General features: G+C 36.7%; 1 protein-coding gene across 1 annotated transcript in view; it reads left to right on the top strand.

Annotated features, from left to right (window-relative positions):
• sorcs3 (sortilin related VPS10 domain containing receptor 3) overlaps positions 1 to 17,795 on the top strand; it is a 199,214-nt gene that overhangs the window by 170,671 nt on the left and 10,748 nt on the right. The window contains exons 17-22 of the mRNA XM_036524445.1: positions 2,888 to 3,001; positions 4,241 to 4,412; positions 11,195 to 11,381; positions 12,846 to 12,979; positions 13,173 to 13,296; positions 13,838 to 13,950. Of these exons, the coding sequence (XP_036380338.1) occupies positions 2,888 to 3,001; positions 4,241 to 4,412; positions 11,195 to 11,381; positions 12,846 to 12,979; positions 13,173 to 13,296; positions 13,838 to 13,950 (844 nt within the window). The remainder of the gene's footprint in view (positions 1 to 2,887; positions 3,002 to 4,240; positions 4,413 to 11,194; positions 11,382 to 12,845; positions 12,980 to 13,172; positions 13,297 to 13,837; positions 13,951 to 17,795) is intronic.

Here is a 17,795-nt window from a genome sequence, read left to right as displayed (position 1 = left end):
TTGGTAAAACTGGGTTACAGAAGTTTTTTCTGGAAAAGTCAGGCAGACATAACACAACCTTGCACTTTGTGGATGACAGAAAAAAACCATATAGGTTGTATATTGCAAAATGCAATCTGTAGCAGGGACCACATTTTTCAAGTGACACTATATATCTTTAAAATACAGTAGTGTTGTCTTCCTTCTCCTTGTAACCGTCAGGAAAACATCTGCAGCTTTGGAATTTGCATTCCTTTCTTTGGACTAAAGGGGTTGAACCATCGTGGAGAGTGGTGTAGAGCTACATGTCTCACTTGTCTGTATACATTACTGCCAGCAGGTCCTCACACCTAGACCTCTTAGCATGTGTATTTTTAGCCACCGACTGCTTTGGGAACACCCTTCTCTTCATGGAAAGGGATCTCAGGGGTGGTATTCCTGTACAAGGCTGCCAATGTGCAGGTGATGGTGCTTGTTGAGGAAGGGGAAAATGAGATCCCATCTGTTCGCTGAACAGGTTTATGCATCTCAATGTTGTCTGGAGAGGGCCGTGCTGTTATCATTAACCTTTGTATTTGTACGGTCAAATTCACTCCTCTGGGTGAACTTGGCCGACATTGTGGCACATACCGAAAATAATGACCAGTTCCATATGAAGCTCTGCTGTTCTCTGCATTTGTTTTCCACATAAAATATAAAATACAAAACCCCAAACATTGCCTACTTACGGGAGGGGTTTAAAAACAGGTTTCAGTGAAAACTACACCTTAATCTGATATGCCTTTTATGTAGCTTGGGTATATCCAGGTACAAACACTGTTGGCTTAGTGGGAAAATGAATAAAAATTGCAGTAAACGCATGGGTTTCAAAGGGCAATGGAGAGAGTTATTAGTTATTTCAGTTTTTGTGGTTGTTTGGATGGGTACACTGTAGCAAAGCAGTGTATGTGTGTACATGCCACCTGTCTCTGTAAAGGTATTTTACATCATGAGCTAATTGTGTCTCTTATTGACAGCTGTTCACTGCTATTTCTGTAATGAGTAAATGCATTAAAGAATTTTAACTGCTTCACCTCATAGCATCACTGTGTTTTACTTTTGGTGTGACCAGACTATGTTAATGAATGAGAATGTTTTGGGTATTTTTGTCTGTAGATCACTTTTTTTCGAGTAGGAAGTAGAATTACAGTGATGCTAGCTGATAAACACATTCTTTAAGCCACTTCTCTTGGTGAAAACATCATGAGAAACTAAATAGTGTGCAGTAATTAATTTGTATGCATACTGCATGATATGTTATGTAAATGACTTGTAATAGGACAGTACTTCTATATTGTAATGGTGTCCATCCAAGGTCAAACACTATGGGTTTAATTAGAAGCCATTATTCTCTGTCAGTGTTTGTTTTGATTAACATTTTGTGGAGACTGATGCATTTCAGTGACTCAAATACACTTCTCAGTCTGCAACCTATGATGTAAATGCAAGCTTTTTAAAAAACTTTTTCATTAAAAAAAAAAAAAAACACAAAAACTTTTAATTGACTTTGAAGTATGTACAAATGGTTTGGAGGGGGTCATAGTTAAAACTCATGATTGCCCTTCAACAAGAGAATGCAGTGTGCTGTCCTGTCTCTCTCTATTAATTAAACCTTCGCAGCATAATGAGACTAGTCTATTCACTGAAATTTTTATGTTATACTTAAATGATATTGAGAAAAGTACAGTAGGCGATTCAGAATATTACAATTTACTTTATACGTGGTTTACAGTAAACATGCTGCACACGTAAGTAACACACAGCTGGGCTGGAAATATAGTTAAGCGAGTGGAGGATGTCGCGGCAGTTGTTTGTCACAGGTATACTGGAATACTTTGCTCCCAAAGGTGAAATGGTGAAAAGAAGAAAACACTCAAAAGACATTAAAGGAGACATACAAAAGATCTTTATACAAGCGTGATGGTGGTGATTATCTTAACACTAAAAGGAAAATATACAAAGACATCAGACCATTAAATGTCAAGAATTTAATTATGAATTAAATATGAATTACAGTTTTATGGCAACATACATATGTAAGACATGAGACATAAATTAATTAGTACCATTGTACCATTGTAAGTACTGCTTGTGATGAATACATTTAATAAGATTCAGCTTTAGATTTCTTACAAAGGATTCCTTTATTCCAGCTTGATATAAAGTTCAAGTCAAGCCATTTCAAAGGCTTTGTATTAAAGATATGGTCGGGCTTTCTGTCCAGTGAGACTACTTGAATTTAAAGTCACTTCATAGTGCAGAAATTCAGATGACTTCTGGTGCTATAAGCCATTTAGGCTAAGACATAACATCCATATTCCATTCTATGCAATGACAAAAATCTTGCTGTCTTATATGATTGACTCAATTAAACATGAACAAGGTGAGGTCTGCTCTTTTAATAAAATTCTTTTAGATTTTAATTGCAAATTTGGTGTAATGTGTTAAAGTTAGTTTTTGCTTTTTGACTTGCCGATTTCCCTATGTGGCAGTGTCACTTTTATCCAGATTTGACATTTTGAAGTTTGCTGGCTATAAGCATCTCTTCCATGCTTTTAATTATTGCTGCACTTGTGGGCAAATATATTATGCTAATCTTGAATAATTTATTAATACTGATTAAATGTCACTCTGCTCCTCTTCTGAGTTGTATCCTTAGGGTTGAATTGTTTTTTTCTGCTTTCATGCCAATCATAAGTAAAATAAAGACCAGCTATACCTGTTCATCAAGAGCATGTCTCCACTGTACAATAAAATTTATTTCAAGTTGTTCACTTAGACAGGAGAATGCAGTGATTTGCAGTTATGGGTGGTTTGGGTGGATCATTTTTATTAAGTTGACATGCTTTCTGCTCTTTGTGTCTGATAGTGATTACGGATATGAACGCCGTGGGGATGGGAACTGCCTGCCAGCATTTTGGTTTAACCCCTCAACATTATCCAGAAGCTGTAGCCATGGGCAGAACTACCTCAATAGCACTGGGTGAGTGGGATATAGCTGCCATTCATTCTCATTTAAACTGCCTTGCTCTGCCTTCAGCTAGATTGTTCTCTGCTCTCAGCTATATTGTCCTTTTTTTGACATTGACACATAACTGGATATAACGACACCCACTACATTTACTGCAAAATGAGCAGCCACAATCTGACCGCTTGTTTTAGCATTGGATGTAATTTGAATATTGTATATCAACTCACCTAAAATGTGCTAAAACTGTTGACATGTCAACATGGGTCTTTAACCCGCAGCCACAAATACAATGCAGCATATATTGGTATATGCCAGGGTGGGAAATCATCGATCATGGAAAAATGTGTTCATTACAGTGACCAATGAACTGTTGCAAAAGTACACCTCAAAAAACTTAGCAGCATGCACTTAACTACACCCACATACAAGTGCTCAATGACTCAGATTTAACATGGATCTGTTTCATGGTTAAATCATGCATGGAAATGGTGAAAGTTAATTGTAGATTGTGCCGGTATGGTGGAATGGAGTCATTTTGTTTGCCTCATTCCCATACACAGTGTCCGATGTGTCCAGTTTCACACATATTTTTACAATTTTACATTTACAAAAGTGAGATGTGAAATGTGTTCAAATGTATGTTATATGTTTTCTATGTGTAAATGTACATGGAACAAGACCTGTGTTATGATTTGTACACAAATGCCCGATTTGAAGATCACAGTGATAATTTTCAGTTGTCTGTCTGCAGGTGGAATCTTACATCGATTCTTTAATAAATAATCTCTTTCTCAGGCATGGCATAATCTTTGTTGCCTATGATTTGACAAAAAAAGTTTAACATTATATTTCGATACAAGGTTGTCCACATAGGTCATCCAGTAGATTGCCCCAAACTGCAATTAACAACGTGGATTATTTCATTTAATTTCTTAGGCATTATTTGGCAGGCTGATGTGCATCAGTGCCCATCCTAATTGCTGCTACCCCTCAAGACATGTGTCATTTCATTTTGTTCAATGACAGCTAATGACCAAAAGGACCAATGTTTCCATTGAAGATAATGCTGATGAAAACACAAACATAAACAGACAACACATACACACACACACACACACACACACACACACACACACACACACACACACACACACACACACACACTTCAATACCTATATAGAGAGTGTCTACAGCTGACAGTTCGAATAAAGCCTTTTTTTTTAACTTCCACATCAAATGTGTCCTTGCCAGGTATCGTAAAGTAGTGTCCAATAACTGCACAAAGGGAGTGAAAGAAATATACACAGCCAGAAAACAACAGTGTCCTAACTTAGCTCCCAGAGGCCTCCATATTGACACCAGGGAAGGAAAGCTGACAGCCACCCTGGGCAGCAATGTCACATTTCTTGTGCATCTCGAAGAGGTAAGTGAACCGTATATTTTTAACAACAGAAACACTAACTCCTACACTGCATAGAGTCTACAGCAGCTCACAGTAATGTGATACAAGTGCATAGAACTGAATGTATATAAGAGGGATCTGGAATTATGGTCATATGTCAAGCTTTTAAATGATATCTGTGTATGTCACCACCTTCCTTTGCTTACACCAGTCTTAAGATTTGACGGGGATGCAGCACCTTGGCCTTTACTGGCCTTTCCATGATGAGTGAGGGTCCCTTGAAGGATTTAAACCTGTAGGTTGTACAGCCATTTGTGTGGCATTCCTTACACAAGAGTCTCCCAAACAGGTGTATATTTGTGCTAGGCTATCTGGTGTACGAATACGTGGTGCAGTCCTGTGTTTGCGCCAAACATCTACATATTGAAAGATTGGTGATAATGTCATTATTCTGGTTATATTCTGATTCGGCTATATGCTGAGGATTTTCATACACTACAAAAAGGACAGAATCCATCCATAAGAATCCCAATGCAAATGTATCCATATGTAAATATGTATAGAAAACAAGACATCTCCATTTTTCATTTGCTTTCAGATGATAATTTATTTCAGGCATTGAGTTAATTGTTTGCAACAGTTTGGAGTCGACAGTGTGTATTCAAATCAAAAAGGACCTGGGTGTACACGTCTCATCAACAATATGCCACATGTAGAGACAGGTTTGAGATTTCGAGTGCTAATTAGAGGGAAGAGAAAAGTAAAAAATGGCTGCATGTAAGTGTTCTGCAGGTACAGTGTATTACTGAGCTGAATTTATACAAATGGTGTGTGGGCACCAGTAGGACTGAATGTGAACTAAATAAACTGAAATAGATTTGTTCGGTTTGCTTCATGGGGCAGTGACTGTGATTCAATGCTGACGTCTGTAGTGAGAACATATGGGTTTTGATTCTGTGACTATTCGATTGCAGAATCCAGAAAGGACTACTTAGAAAGTATAGATGTCAGTGATTGTGTGCCTTCAGGCAGTTTTTGGTATGATCAGTGTCAGAGCTGCTCCTTCTTTTTCTGTTGGCAATAATGCTGCAGTAGGCATAGTGATATGCAGTATTGGGGTCGTTACTCCAAAAAAGTAATGTATTAGACATTACTCGCTACTTTAAAAAAATGTAATACATTACTTCTTTACTCTCTATGGAAAGTAACTCGTTACGTTACTTGTTACTTTTGCGTTACTCAGCAACAGCCTATTTCCAAACCTTAAACCTTAGGCCTGCATGTGCACACATATAACAAATTCCTATTGTAATAAGGAAGACAACACAAGTCTTTATTTTATGCTCTTTAATAAAACAGGCTACCACAAAGCTGACTGCAAAGTTGGTGAAAACCTAAAGAGCATTCCACAGGAAAAATGTCATGGCAAGAACAGTTAATATGTCCGAATAACGGAACAACTTTCAAGTGGGCCATATCAATGCAGCACTGGCAGCAGGCTATATGTCTCAAAAAAAAAAAAAAAACTTGCCGATATCACAAGCCTATATAAAACAAAATAAGCCACTTAATAAAAATATTAATTGCCTCAAAAATAGGCCTAGCATTCAGCTTGAATGCCACGAAAACACAAAAACGCATCTAAACTGGGAAAGAGCTGTTGTGCGATTGACTGTACAAATAGATTCAACAAGAAATCGAGAAATCTTTTTACAAACTTCCTAAAGCTAAAGAAACGAGAAGCAAAAGAATCACTGCAATTCGCAGAAACAACTGGAATCCAGGCACTGATACGTTTAGCTTACAGCTTTCCAAATAAAAGTTGTAATAAAATAAAAATATTTGTACAAAACTGTCCGCATACAACCAGAATATCCATTGGTGTCCTCATCACTTTAATTTAGCCAACAAATCCCGCCTTGAAGTACGGAACATTCTAAAATGCTTAAGGTGATACGTCTTAACGTGGATTATTGTTCCAAAACAGTGATCAATGATCACCAACTGCCTTTAATTCAAGCAGATAATCGTTTGTTTTACTCCCGCTTTTGCAGTTTCCTCTACTAAAGGCAGCTATGTTGCAGGATGTTTTGCCACTCAGTCCGACTGAGGGGGCGTATTCCGGCGGGAAAGTGACGTCAGTGCATAACCTCTGTAGGAGAATCCAGTAATCTTTGTGCGCACTGTTAGGAACTGTAGTGTGATTACTAAATTTAGAACAGTAACGCGTTACATTACTGCGTTACAGACAAATGTAATGTTACTTTGTAACGCGTTACACCCAACACTGGTGATATGTGTAAAACATACATGAGGAAGTCGTTATAACTTTAGCCAAAACCCTGTAGTAAATGATAACAACTTACAATTCGTACACTGCCACACATGCTTACTGCATATACTTATAGTACAATGACATTATATACAGCAGGTATTATGAATATTCTGGAGAAACTATAATAACAATACAATTAAGTATTCATACATTGAGCTGATTAATTAACCTTTTCCATCTAGTAAATTATTGATTAATATGCATGGAAGGTATGATGCAGAAATAATGTAGAATACAATGCAAATGACATAATGTCCAAAACACCCAGTACATTAATGAATGTACTGTCTGTTAGATGTGACGCCCACACACATTGTGTTTTCCTCCCCGGAAACTTGAAACCTGAGACAGAACGTTCTCAGTAAGACCTGGCCTCCACCGCATTAAAGAGCAGCGCCGCTGAATATTACTGGGGCATGGAGCTCCCAGGTGTTGTTCTAGTCTACATTAAATTCAAGGGAATATGTTCCATTGATATTACAATACCGCTCAGACAGCAGTCTTTCAGCACGGCCAAAGGTAAGTGTTTCTCTCCCGGGGTCCCTCCGTGCCACAGTTGTCATATTACTGTGTGATGAGTTGAGGAAATGAGGCCCATTTCTTTCATTAAGAGAAGGATTCTCTGATATGAAAAAATGATAACGGGTGGGGGTGGGGGACGCAGAATCCTCATGGCAGCAGTCTTATGCATTTGGAAATCCTCCAGTTGAATTCAGCTTTAATTTATATTCATGAAGCCTGAGATGGTGGTATTTCTTGGGCAGAGCGAATGGCCCTAAATATTTAATGTGCACGAGGTACAACACAGGGCAGTTTTCGAAAAAAAAAAAAAATCCCTTCAACGGATTAAGAAAGGAGTGGGTCTCTGTTCTCATGCTGGGGTTACATTTATATGAATATTTCTTTCTTCAGTATATCAAATCAAGTCATCAAATATTTTAATCTGTCTGTTTAATGTCTGATAACTGAAGTGATTTCTGATTGTAATGAGAAAATGTGGATTTTTTGTAATGTGATTGTTTTAAAATGTATTTTATTACATTTTACTAATTAACACCACAGCATATTTGTTGGACAGTCAATGAATGTCTTTGAGAGTGTGCTAAAAGTTATTGCATTTTATGATTTGAAGTGGCTGAAGCCATGTGCAAATGAATTGCCTAATAATGCCACGTATTTTCAGAGGGGATCAAGCAATTAAGTATATAGATTAACAAACAATAGTAAGACAGTGTATTGAGGTAGTCAAAAAGGAAAAAAAAGACATTTCAATGGTGCTGTTAGGCCAGACTATGCTAACATTCCAAGTTCATATGCAACATAGTTACATTACAATGTGCTATTGTGAAGATGAAGACATTTGTGCATGCATTTAAAGTACAGAATACTTTCATCTATAGAAGCATATTTTTCACTTACATATGCAGACAGGTTATATACATCGAAACATTATCACGACGGTTGAACTAAGTAATAATGACTAATGCTCTTGCTGTGGTAGTGCACTTAAGACCCATTTATCTTAGTCTTGAGTACCTCATTCACAATCTGATATCAAGCCATAAAATTTTAGCAGTGGAGGGTGGTTGTCCTTTAAAGGACTGTCTCTTTGCACAATTTAGCTGCTTGTCTCTGTACTGCCTATCAGCCACACTGAAATCTGGGGTGTTATCGAGAGTGTATATTCAGAGATGCAACTTTTTTTTTGTTCTTCTTTTTTTGTTTTTATAGTAATGTCCACAAAATGAAATTATTTATTGTGAAATTTTGGACTTTTCATTCCCCTATGATGCCTTTCAACGTAAGGATGCCGTGTATTGTAGATGTGGTTTCATGCTGTATGAAAGATTTATCAATGATCCCTCAGTGTCCAGAATATATTTTGGAAATTAATCCTGACAAATCACAACCATGCCACAACATTACAATAATTTGTGGTGATGTAATTACAGTGTACATTAACTGTCAATATCCAGATTTTGCCACATTGAAGCATTGTTAATGTTAGTGATGGTAATGTCTTCTTTCTGCTGTAGCCATACCCTGGGTGACCATCTTAGTAAAACTGATGCGAAGTCTGTGCCTCCATAACAGATTACTCCTCTGTACGCACTGTTCTATGTTACATTTTAATGAAACCAACCATTTATGCGAATCAGCGCTAATGTGTGCAAATGTGGCTGTGCAGCAGAATGTCGTTTGCTTTGGAAGCCTGAGAGACACACATGAGAAGTGACATCCAGCCTGTAGGCCTGATTGCTGTAACCTGGAGTCATCTCTGTCATGTGCAGATTAAAGATCCCTGGATGCCCAATGGAAAGTAGCAAGAAAACAAACAAAAACAAAAAGCTGAATAAGAGCCATAGTGTAAGCCTAATAGCGTTGACTTCTGAATTAAGAATTATGCTTTTGAAGCTCTTGAAATCTATGCCATGTCTTTTCTTATTCAAGTTTTCAATTTCATAAGTTAAATGGCATGAAGTGTCTAAAATCCACCCATGGCAACCGCATATTTCTTTAACGCTCCGCAGTGCTTGAAAGTAAACGATGTGTTGGAAATAATATTCGCATGTTATAAGGGTTTGCAGCTACTGCCTGTTAAAGCAGTGTTGCAAATTAATATCCCAGTTGTGTTTTTGTACAGTGCGCCAGAGGGAAAGCACAGATTTGCAAGTTGATTCAGACAGACAGGGATTTGGAAGATGCCACTACTGTAGCCAGTAATGTTTCTTCTGAGCCCACCCAGCACCAAACATAACCCCAGAGAGGCCTGTAAATTGCATGGATCAATGGGTTCATTTGCAGGGACAGTTCTTACACTGGCAAATTATGTAACCTTTATATGTATTCTCTCTGTACATATGAGTTATCCGTGTAGATGTGTTGAGTTGCAGACTACCTTAGGCCTCATTCGCAAAGCATCCACATTTGGTTGCTATTTCCCCTTTTTAGTATTTAATATGTTCAGATTCACACAAAATCTGTTTGTAAGCGGCAGAGTGTAATACGATATGTGTGTGATATGTGCCGTCTGAAAGATGCTCCTCGACACCAACATCACTTTAATGCTAGAAGTGAGTGAAGTTCAAATGCACTCTGTCATGTGAAGTCTTACAGTGCGTGCAGTTGTAGTGGCTGTCACATTGGTCTGTGTGGAGAGGTCATTTGATTTGTTTAGAATAGTGCAGGACAAGCATTACAGGCTCAGCAGTGAGTGGCAGGGACAGCTCCCCATTCTGTACTTGAATAAGGACATTACTGAAATGCCTTGGGCTTTGTCATTCACATCATCTCTTGTCCAATGTTACACTGTATGGAGGACAATCTCTTTTTTTGAATGGAGGTAATATACTTGTTAGGTGATGATTACTGTTTGGTTGCTTACTTAAAACCAATGTGTTCATTACGTGTGATGTACAATGTGTATGGCTTGGGCTGTATGATTGCACAATATTTGAAATTCTGCATGGACAGATGTAATTAGCCATGTGATAACTACACTGTTTCCTTCATAGTAGTAAAGTTAATGTTTATATCGTAAAGACAATTGAATTACAAATATGTCATTTTATACCATCTTTCAAGTATATTATTTCTCTCCAAAAACACTGAATACAGTAAACACAATTAATTTGTTACATACTTAAATATTATTATAGATAATATGCAGACATCTGTTACAGGAAGAGCTGAATTCTCAAGTAATATTAGTGAAGCATGCAATAAGCAATCAAGTATTGTTTTTGTTTCAAGCTTGCATCAACGCTGTCTTGAATGTCAAGTCAGAATTAATTGTACATTCTGTTATTTACATTAATTTGTTTCCATAATATGGTAGCTTCTCTGTTAGTTTGTTTTGATTCTGTACTTGGAATCTTTTGGTGCACGATTGAAAGTAAGGATGTGCTCCTTATGTTTATTGTTTGTTTTGTGTTTGGAGATGGACACTAATCACTGGATGATCCTGTATTAATCTGGGTATTACAATTCAGTGCAAAGCCATGGCTGCAGCGGCATCCTCATAGCAATTCCTGAAAATACTGAAATTATATCATAATTATTTATGGTAATAATTGTTTACTCAGGACTGGATTGATAGTTTCAGCTTAATAAAAAAAAATGTTTATTTTATTTTAATGTATACAAGTAAATCTGACTTGATTTTAAGACCACACTGGTTTCAGGTTGAAACTACCCCTTTGAGGTAACAGACCTTTATGAGTAAATATTATTTTTACTGAGATGTATCAGTTAGGATCATCATAACTCAGGAAAATATTGCTGCTCTATAATGTCCACTGCCTTATAGGTTTGCTAAATTAAGAGGTAACAGTAATATTTGAGTGAATAAATTATATTGTGGTTTATGTACATCATTTATGCATTTTATATGATCAAGCCCATTTGTCTTTTTTGGAGGATGCCAGTAGAAGCATGTCTTTGATTACGTTTTCCTTGTTGTCTGCAGGGGGACTCTATGAGAACAAATATCCAGCTGGATTTTGGAGATGGCACTGCTGTTTCATACTCAAACCTCAGCTGGACGGAGGATGGAATCCGACATGTTTACAGAACTGCTGGCATATTTCGAGTGACAGCACTGGCAGAAAATAGCCTGGGATTTGACAGTGCTACCATGTACTTGCACATCACTTGTACGTAGACAGGTGGTTGTTTAGGGAACACCATTTCATCTGTTTAGCACTCTTTTGTACATAATCAGTGAGCTCCCCCTCACTTTGATGTGCCATAGAAAGTCACCATTTCAGGGGTTCATAATTACAAAACATACATGAAAGCATTTCAAGAGGCAGGTTTACACTCCATATACATTTTGCCAAATGCAGTGTTCCTCCCATGGAGGTGCTACTTTATTTATTTATTTATTTATTTTTAATCTTGCCCTAGCATGCATGTTTGCCATGTACAGACTGGCACTACATAGAGAATCCTGAGGGAGGGATATTAATCAGGTTTAATAAGTTCATCCATCCATTCAAAGGGGATAATGGAGGAAATTAGACCACACAGCCAAGCCTGGAATGGGTTGTGCAGCAGGGCCAAGAGTGTACAGTGTACATGACATACAGAGACGCTGCTACATACAGAGGCACATGTACAAATATTGCACAGAAGAGAAGATCACCATTCGAGTTGGTGATGACGTAGAAGAAGCGGTACTGGGAGAACTAATGTAATGTAATGCAATGCATCTAAGAGTAAATTTGACTGCATATTGCAGGGTCAGAAATGAGATAAATACACATTTACATTCAATATATTTACTGCTGATAAGCCACACACACATTTATTTTTGTTCATCTGTTAGCATAGTATAATGGTTAGTGTTAAGTTAAAACAATCTAAAGTATGTTTTGACTTTAGGTTGGACACTTTAAGAATGAGAGTAGGCTAACAGAAAGTGGTGATTCTTGTATTTTGTAAAAATATAGCAATGATCCAGAGTATGATACAATCTTCTGTACCATACCACTGTGGTAGAATATTGAAATGCTATTTCGATCTTCATTTTACACCACTGGGTCACAAACCCCAGAAAAACATTCAGGTGTCATTATTTAAAGCCATAGCACTATTTCATCTTCATTTATATTATCATTCTTATCTCAGTTGTGGAGTTGGGTTTTACTTTCTTCTGTTCTTTGTTAATTTATGTGATCCTCTGAGACTCAAAATATTTGTGCTTTTCAACAAAAAATTTAGCAATTTTTCTGTATTCAACAACTGAACCGAAGGAAAAAAATGTTGAGAACGAAAAGTTGTAGAAAAGTAGCATTGCATTAAACAGATTAAGTTGATTGTGCATTTTGTCCATAAAGTGTAGTAAAACAGGCCAGTTTTCAAGTGATTTTGAATTACATTAGTCAAGGTATTATGATATGTAAAATACTAAACAATAAAACTGCACATGGTCTGCAGTAATCATAATATGGATTTATTCAAAGTCAACTTATCTTTGGTAGAATGATAAAAATGCAGGGTATTGTCAAACCACATATACTTAATGAAAACAACATAATTGAAGGGGCAAAATAATAACACATTCTAAATATATGAATATGTTCTTTTAAATATGCAATATCAATTATTTGTTTCAGGCCCAGTGGAGCACGTCCACCTCTTAGTTCCATTTGTTACCATAAAGAACAAGGAAGTCAACCTTACTGCCGTTGTCTGGCCAAGCCACTCCAGAACAATAACCTACTTCTGGTGGTTCGCGAACAGCACAGAGGTAAATGTCTTCACTGAACTGGCCAGACACTCTTTGGCTCTTGTTCTTGCAGCTGCAAATTCAGTTAGATGTCGTCATCAAAATGCATTTAATACATTTCTTGGTGCGTGATTTACTTACTACTAATACTAATTTGCGATTCACTTACATAAAGTATATTTCTGTCTTCTTGCTGTTCCTGTTTTATTTCCAGCCAATCATAACTTTAGATGGCAGCATCTCATATACCTTTGTAACGGAGGGAATGCACTCTGTCACGGTCCAAGTGTCTTCTGGGAACACCATACTGCAAGATACAAAGACAGTAGCAGTTCAAGGTGAACAACTGCACACATTGTAACTAGGTTGATGATTTTTTTTTTCCTTTACATTCGAAATTGATAATTCTTGTGCATTAAGTTATGTTGTTAAGTAGTATCCTATCCTGTGCAATATTGTAACATTTATATTTAATTTAAATAACTGAGTCATACATTCAGTGTTACTTTTTGTCCTTGGATGTGTACTTTGGAATGTACTTTTCCTACTTCATTGGCTTGTTTATTATGTATATATACAAAAACATCATAGTCATTCCTTTGATGTTTTTGACATAAATCAACAGTGGAAGATAGCTCCAGTGATTAAAATTACAGCATCAGTTTTAATTCATTAGCCATTAACAGCCATTCTGAAACAAGAAAAAGGAAAAAACAGTCATGAAACCGATAAGTGCAATCATTAGGGAAATGGGCCACTCTCCTCTGTTGCTTAAACTTGAGACAAAAAGTCTGAGCGGAACAAAGGAACCTGCAGATGACTCTTGAAAATAATGCTAATGGTTGAAATAAAGCATGGCATTTACCTGTCTTTTCACAGAATTTTTCAAATCGCTGCTTTTGTCTTTCTCGCCCAATCTGGATGAGTACAACCCTGACATTCCTGAGTGGAGACAGGACGTTGGCAGAGTGATTAAGAAAGCTTTGCTGCAAGTAAGTGTGATTTTTGCATGCTTTTTGTCACCGCTCTTCTCCATAATTTCCTGGGGAAAAAAAAAACTTATTAAATCCTTAGCTTCTCTTATGTGAAATCTCCTTTGTTACTACATTCTTATTTTTAGAAATCAGTTCCTTTTTTAGTTTTACAAAAATACATGATTTAACCAGCTTAATGTCACCTGATCTACTGCGCATATCAAATCCGTCATACTCAAGGGTGTGACTTTGAAGGGAATCCAATACTATCCTGTGGCACCTCTACAGTAGAGACCAAAAAACAACATTTTAACCACATCTTTTCAAGTATTATGCAGTCAGATAAAGAAAACTAACTGAATTGAATTTTACATGTTGTTGCCATACTATGTGACTGCTTATGTATTACATGGCAATTTATTGCTTATGTCCAACATTTCCAATAGTCACATAATGTGCTTCACCCCAATATCATCATGGATTGCAAACATATAGCAAGGAACTTTAACATGCCAACCACTATACAGTTTTTCTCAACCTAGAAAGCTAGAGAATCAAACAGCACTGATACTGTGTATTTATTGCAAAGGTAGGTAATGAGAAACAAACCCAAGAAAATAATGACACCCTATTTTGTCCATGCTATTTGTAATGATAATGAAATACATTAAAAGGAGAAAACTATGAAATATCTAGACATATGTTTTCTATTATTTGACCAGGCTGAAACATTTAGGATTTTAATTACAACTGAAACAAATAGGTTGGCACATAAATGTATATTCAACTTCAAACCATTCTCAGGGAGTAGAATGTAGGATGTTGAAGCTAATGGGGTCAAACGTGAAGTTGAGTTGTAATACTGTTTTCCCGCATCTACTGTCAGGATTTGGCCGTATACTCTGCTGAAACACAAGCAGTGATGCGGCCAGAAGAGCAGGAGTGCCTCACCAAGCACTGATGCATATTGTTAGTTGGCAGCAGTTTAGACAGATGAGATGTCTTCACAAGTGTAAAGTTTAGCGGAAGATGTCCCTTCCTGACACTGACGTTGATTAGCTATTCACAATATATCCCATTGCTAAGCATGGTACTTCTAGTTACATCAATTATTATAAACTGCATACAAGCTATAACTGGCTAATCTAAGGTGACAATAAATGATGTCCAGTCCAGTTAAGCTATATATAGATAGATAGACAGATAGATACTTTATTCATCCCCTTGGGGAAATTCGGGAGTCCCTATACTGAGTCCCACCAGCTCACCAGCTCTCTAGGTAGGTGTAAGTTAACTGGGGATGCTCTGCTATCATTCAGGCTGGATTTTGAACAGAAAGTATTAGATCTGTAAAAATGACATGTTTCCCATATTTCCCAACACATCCTTTTCTTAATTTTGTGTGCTGGAATTACCCTACTGTGCTGAGACACCACAATCCTAATTTTTTCAGGACAGACAGGGGACTATATAAGGCAAATGTCCATACAATAAAAAGTGATCATTTTTAATGAACAGTTTCAAAATTTTAATGAAAATTGCTATATATATATATATATATATATATATATATATATATATATATATATATATATATATACATATATATATGGTATAAGCAGACCACTCCAACACATGCATTCTATGATATATATATATATGCCCTTCTGGGGGGTCGTAACAGCCCTTAGCTTCACCTGGGGGTGGTCCAAATTCCTACTGTGTCTTCACTTGGCCCAGCAGATTTAACTTGACAGATGGCCAAGAGCACACACTGACTTTAAATTAGGGCAGAGGAAATGAATAAAACTCAATATAAATACCAGGAACGGCAAAATTCTTGATAAATGCTGTATGCTTATTTATACAAAAGCACAAAAAAGACAAGAAAAGGGAAATTTGCTACATTTCCATAAATTCTCTGGATGTTTGAGGGACCTTTCAACTCAATTTTAACTAGTAATTGCAAGTAATTTTGCCTTTATGGTCATCAAAGCTTTTTGGTGATACAAAAGATTCATGACAGCATTTTCAGCAGTGGTTTACAGTATTTTTGCCATATATTTCATTTAAATTAAAATTAGAAGTGGAACAGTTACGGAGTATTGCAACTAGAGATTACATAAACATTTTCCATGCTACAATGAAGATTCTGAACTATGTGTTCACTGAATTGATCTCCAAAGTGTAATTATAGGAAACAAGTAATTTAATTGAAGAAAATAAATCTGGGTATATGCACGTACTAATAGATATACATACTTGAGGGCTGCTTAATGGTTTAGGTTGAAGATCATTGCTTTCCATGGATCTCCTCAAGGATCATTGGTAATCATCTCATCAAGTTGTAAGATAATGTTCAATTTACATGTGATATTGTTCACTTTCACTTTACCTTCAGTCTTGTTTCTGTTCTACAGCAGTGTAAGATATGTTGTTGTGTGTTCTTATTATTTATAATTCTGTGGTAAACAACCCCTCTTATTATAAAAGAAGTCATTGCTTTAAAATTAAACAGGACGTCTATTTAGCAATACAGTTTGAGACTATGCAGTTGTGCATTGGCAATACTTCCCTCAGGTGCCTTGCTAATTCCAGAACTTTGGTTAAAATTGTGAGAATGTAAGTTAGCCAATAGGGTTACGTTTTGTGCCAGTTCTTCAGGCGTCACACGTGTCACAGTGTGTTCTTGGAGTCGTGCAGTGACTTTCTGCAGACTCATATAATGTGCCATTTTCCAGCAAGAACATTTTTCTGGTAACGCACAGCAAGTTCAAGATAATCCTTTGCACTTACCATGAGCACTGTTGCAACCCACTTCACCAAAAGTGCATTTTATTTTTTTTTACTGAAATGCTAACTAAAACATCAGACAACAGCTGAAGTCTGAAGGCTGATCACTGGGGCTGTCAAACAATGGACATTTTATGCATGGGACACATAAAAGGCGGAGTAATCAAAATGTACTAGAGCACCTTATCTCCTAACAGGCAGCTTCTCTTGAGGCTTCCAAACGACTGATTGACTGGGTCAGGTTATCAGTCACTCTCATGAATTGATATCGCAAACATCTCTCCTAGGGGACAGTACTGAGAGTAGCTACTTAGAAATGAATGAGAGAGAGATCTGCTGAGCATATTAGTGAACATTTGCTTTAAGTAACATCCAGTTAGCTGTCTTCAATATTTGGTTGAGAAGTATTTTGCCATGAAGACAGGTGAGCATAAGTTACAAAGTTTACAGTTTACTCAGTTTTATTTCTCCTGGTGTCTGACAGCACAGACATTAAAGTGACTGAGTGATTGAGGCTGTGACTTGCACACAAGTGGAATCAGTTTCAAATCAGTAAGCAATCTAAATAATGTACTCCTTGCCTAAAAAAATGTCAAACTTCTGTCTATACTTGGCTCCATTTTGCAATCATTCATGGTTTCCTGTAGGAGCGGACTGCGTACAACAATTTACAGCCAAAATGGACCAAAGGGAAAAGCATTGGCGGGCACCACAGGAGAATAGTACATGCAGATAAAATATTCTTATATACGTTTTGTTAATGCTACACTTCCTCTTTTGTAGTTATTGGTTGTGCATTGTTAATATTAATTGTAGTTATTTTAAATGTTTTCTTGTTATTCTGACAAAATGTTATGTTTACGTGCTTTAAAAAAACAATCTTGCAACACCTAATAAAGGTAGACACCAGTTTGAAACTATTTATTTCAAGCTGAAAATATAATCAGTCTGCTCAGAAATGATATGGTATTACTATGACCATTATTATTAAATTAACAATATAAAAGTTTATCAGGCACATCAAAGGCATCTGTGTCTGTCCAGGAATTATATGGCATCTACGATTTTTC

This window comes from Megalops cyprinoides, chromosome 1, assembly GCF_013368585.1.
Source record: "Megalops cyprinoides isolate fMegCyp1 chromosome 1, fMegCyp1.pri, whole genome shotgun sequence".
NCBI classification, from domain to species: domain Eukaryota; kingdom Metazoa; phylum Chordata; class Actinopteri; order Elopiformes; family Megalopidae; genus Megalops; species Megalops cyprinoides.
This window is presented reverse-complemented; position numbering and strand designations above follow the sequence as displayed.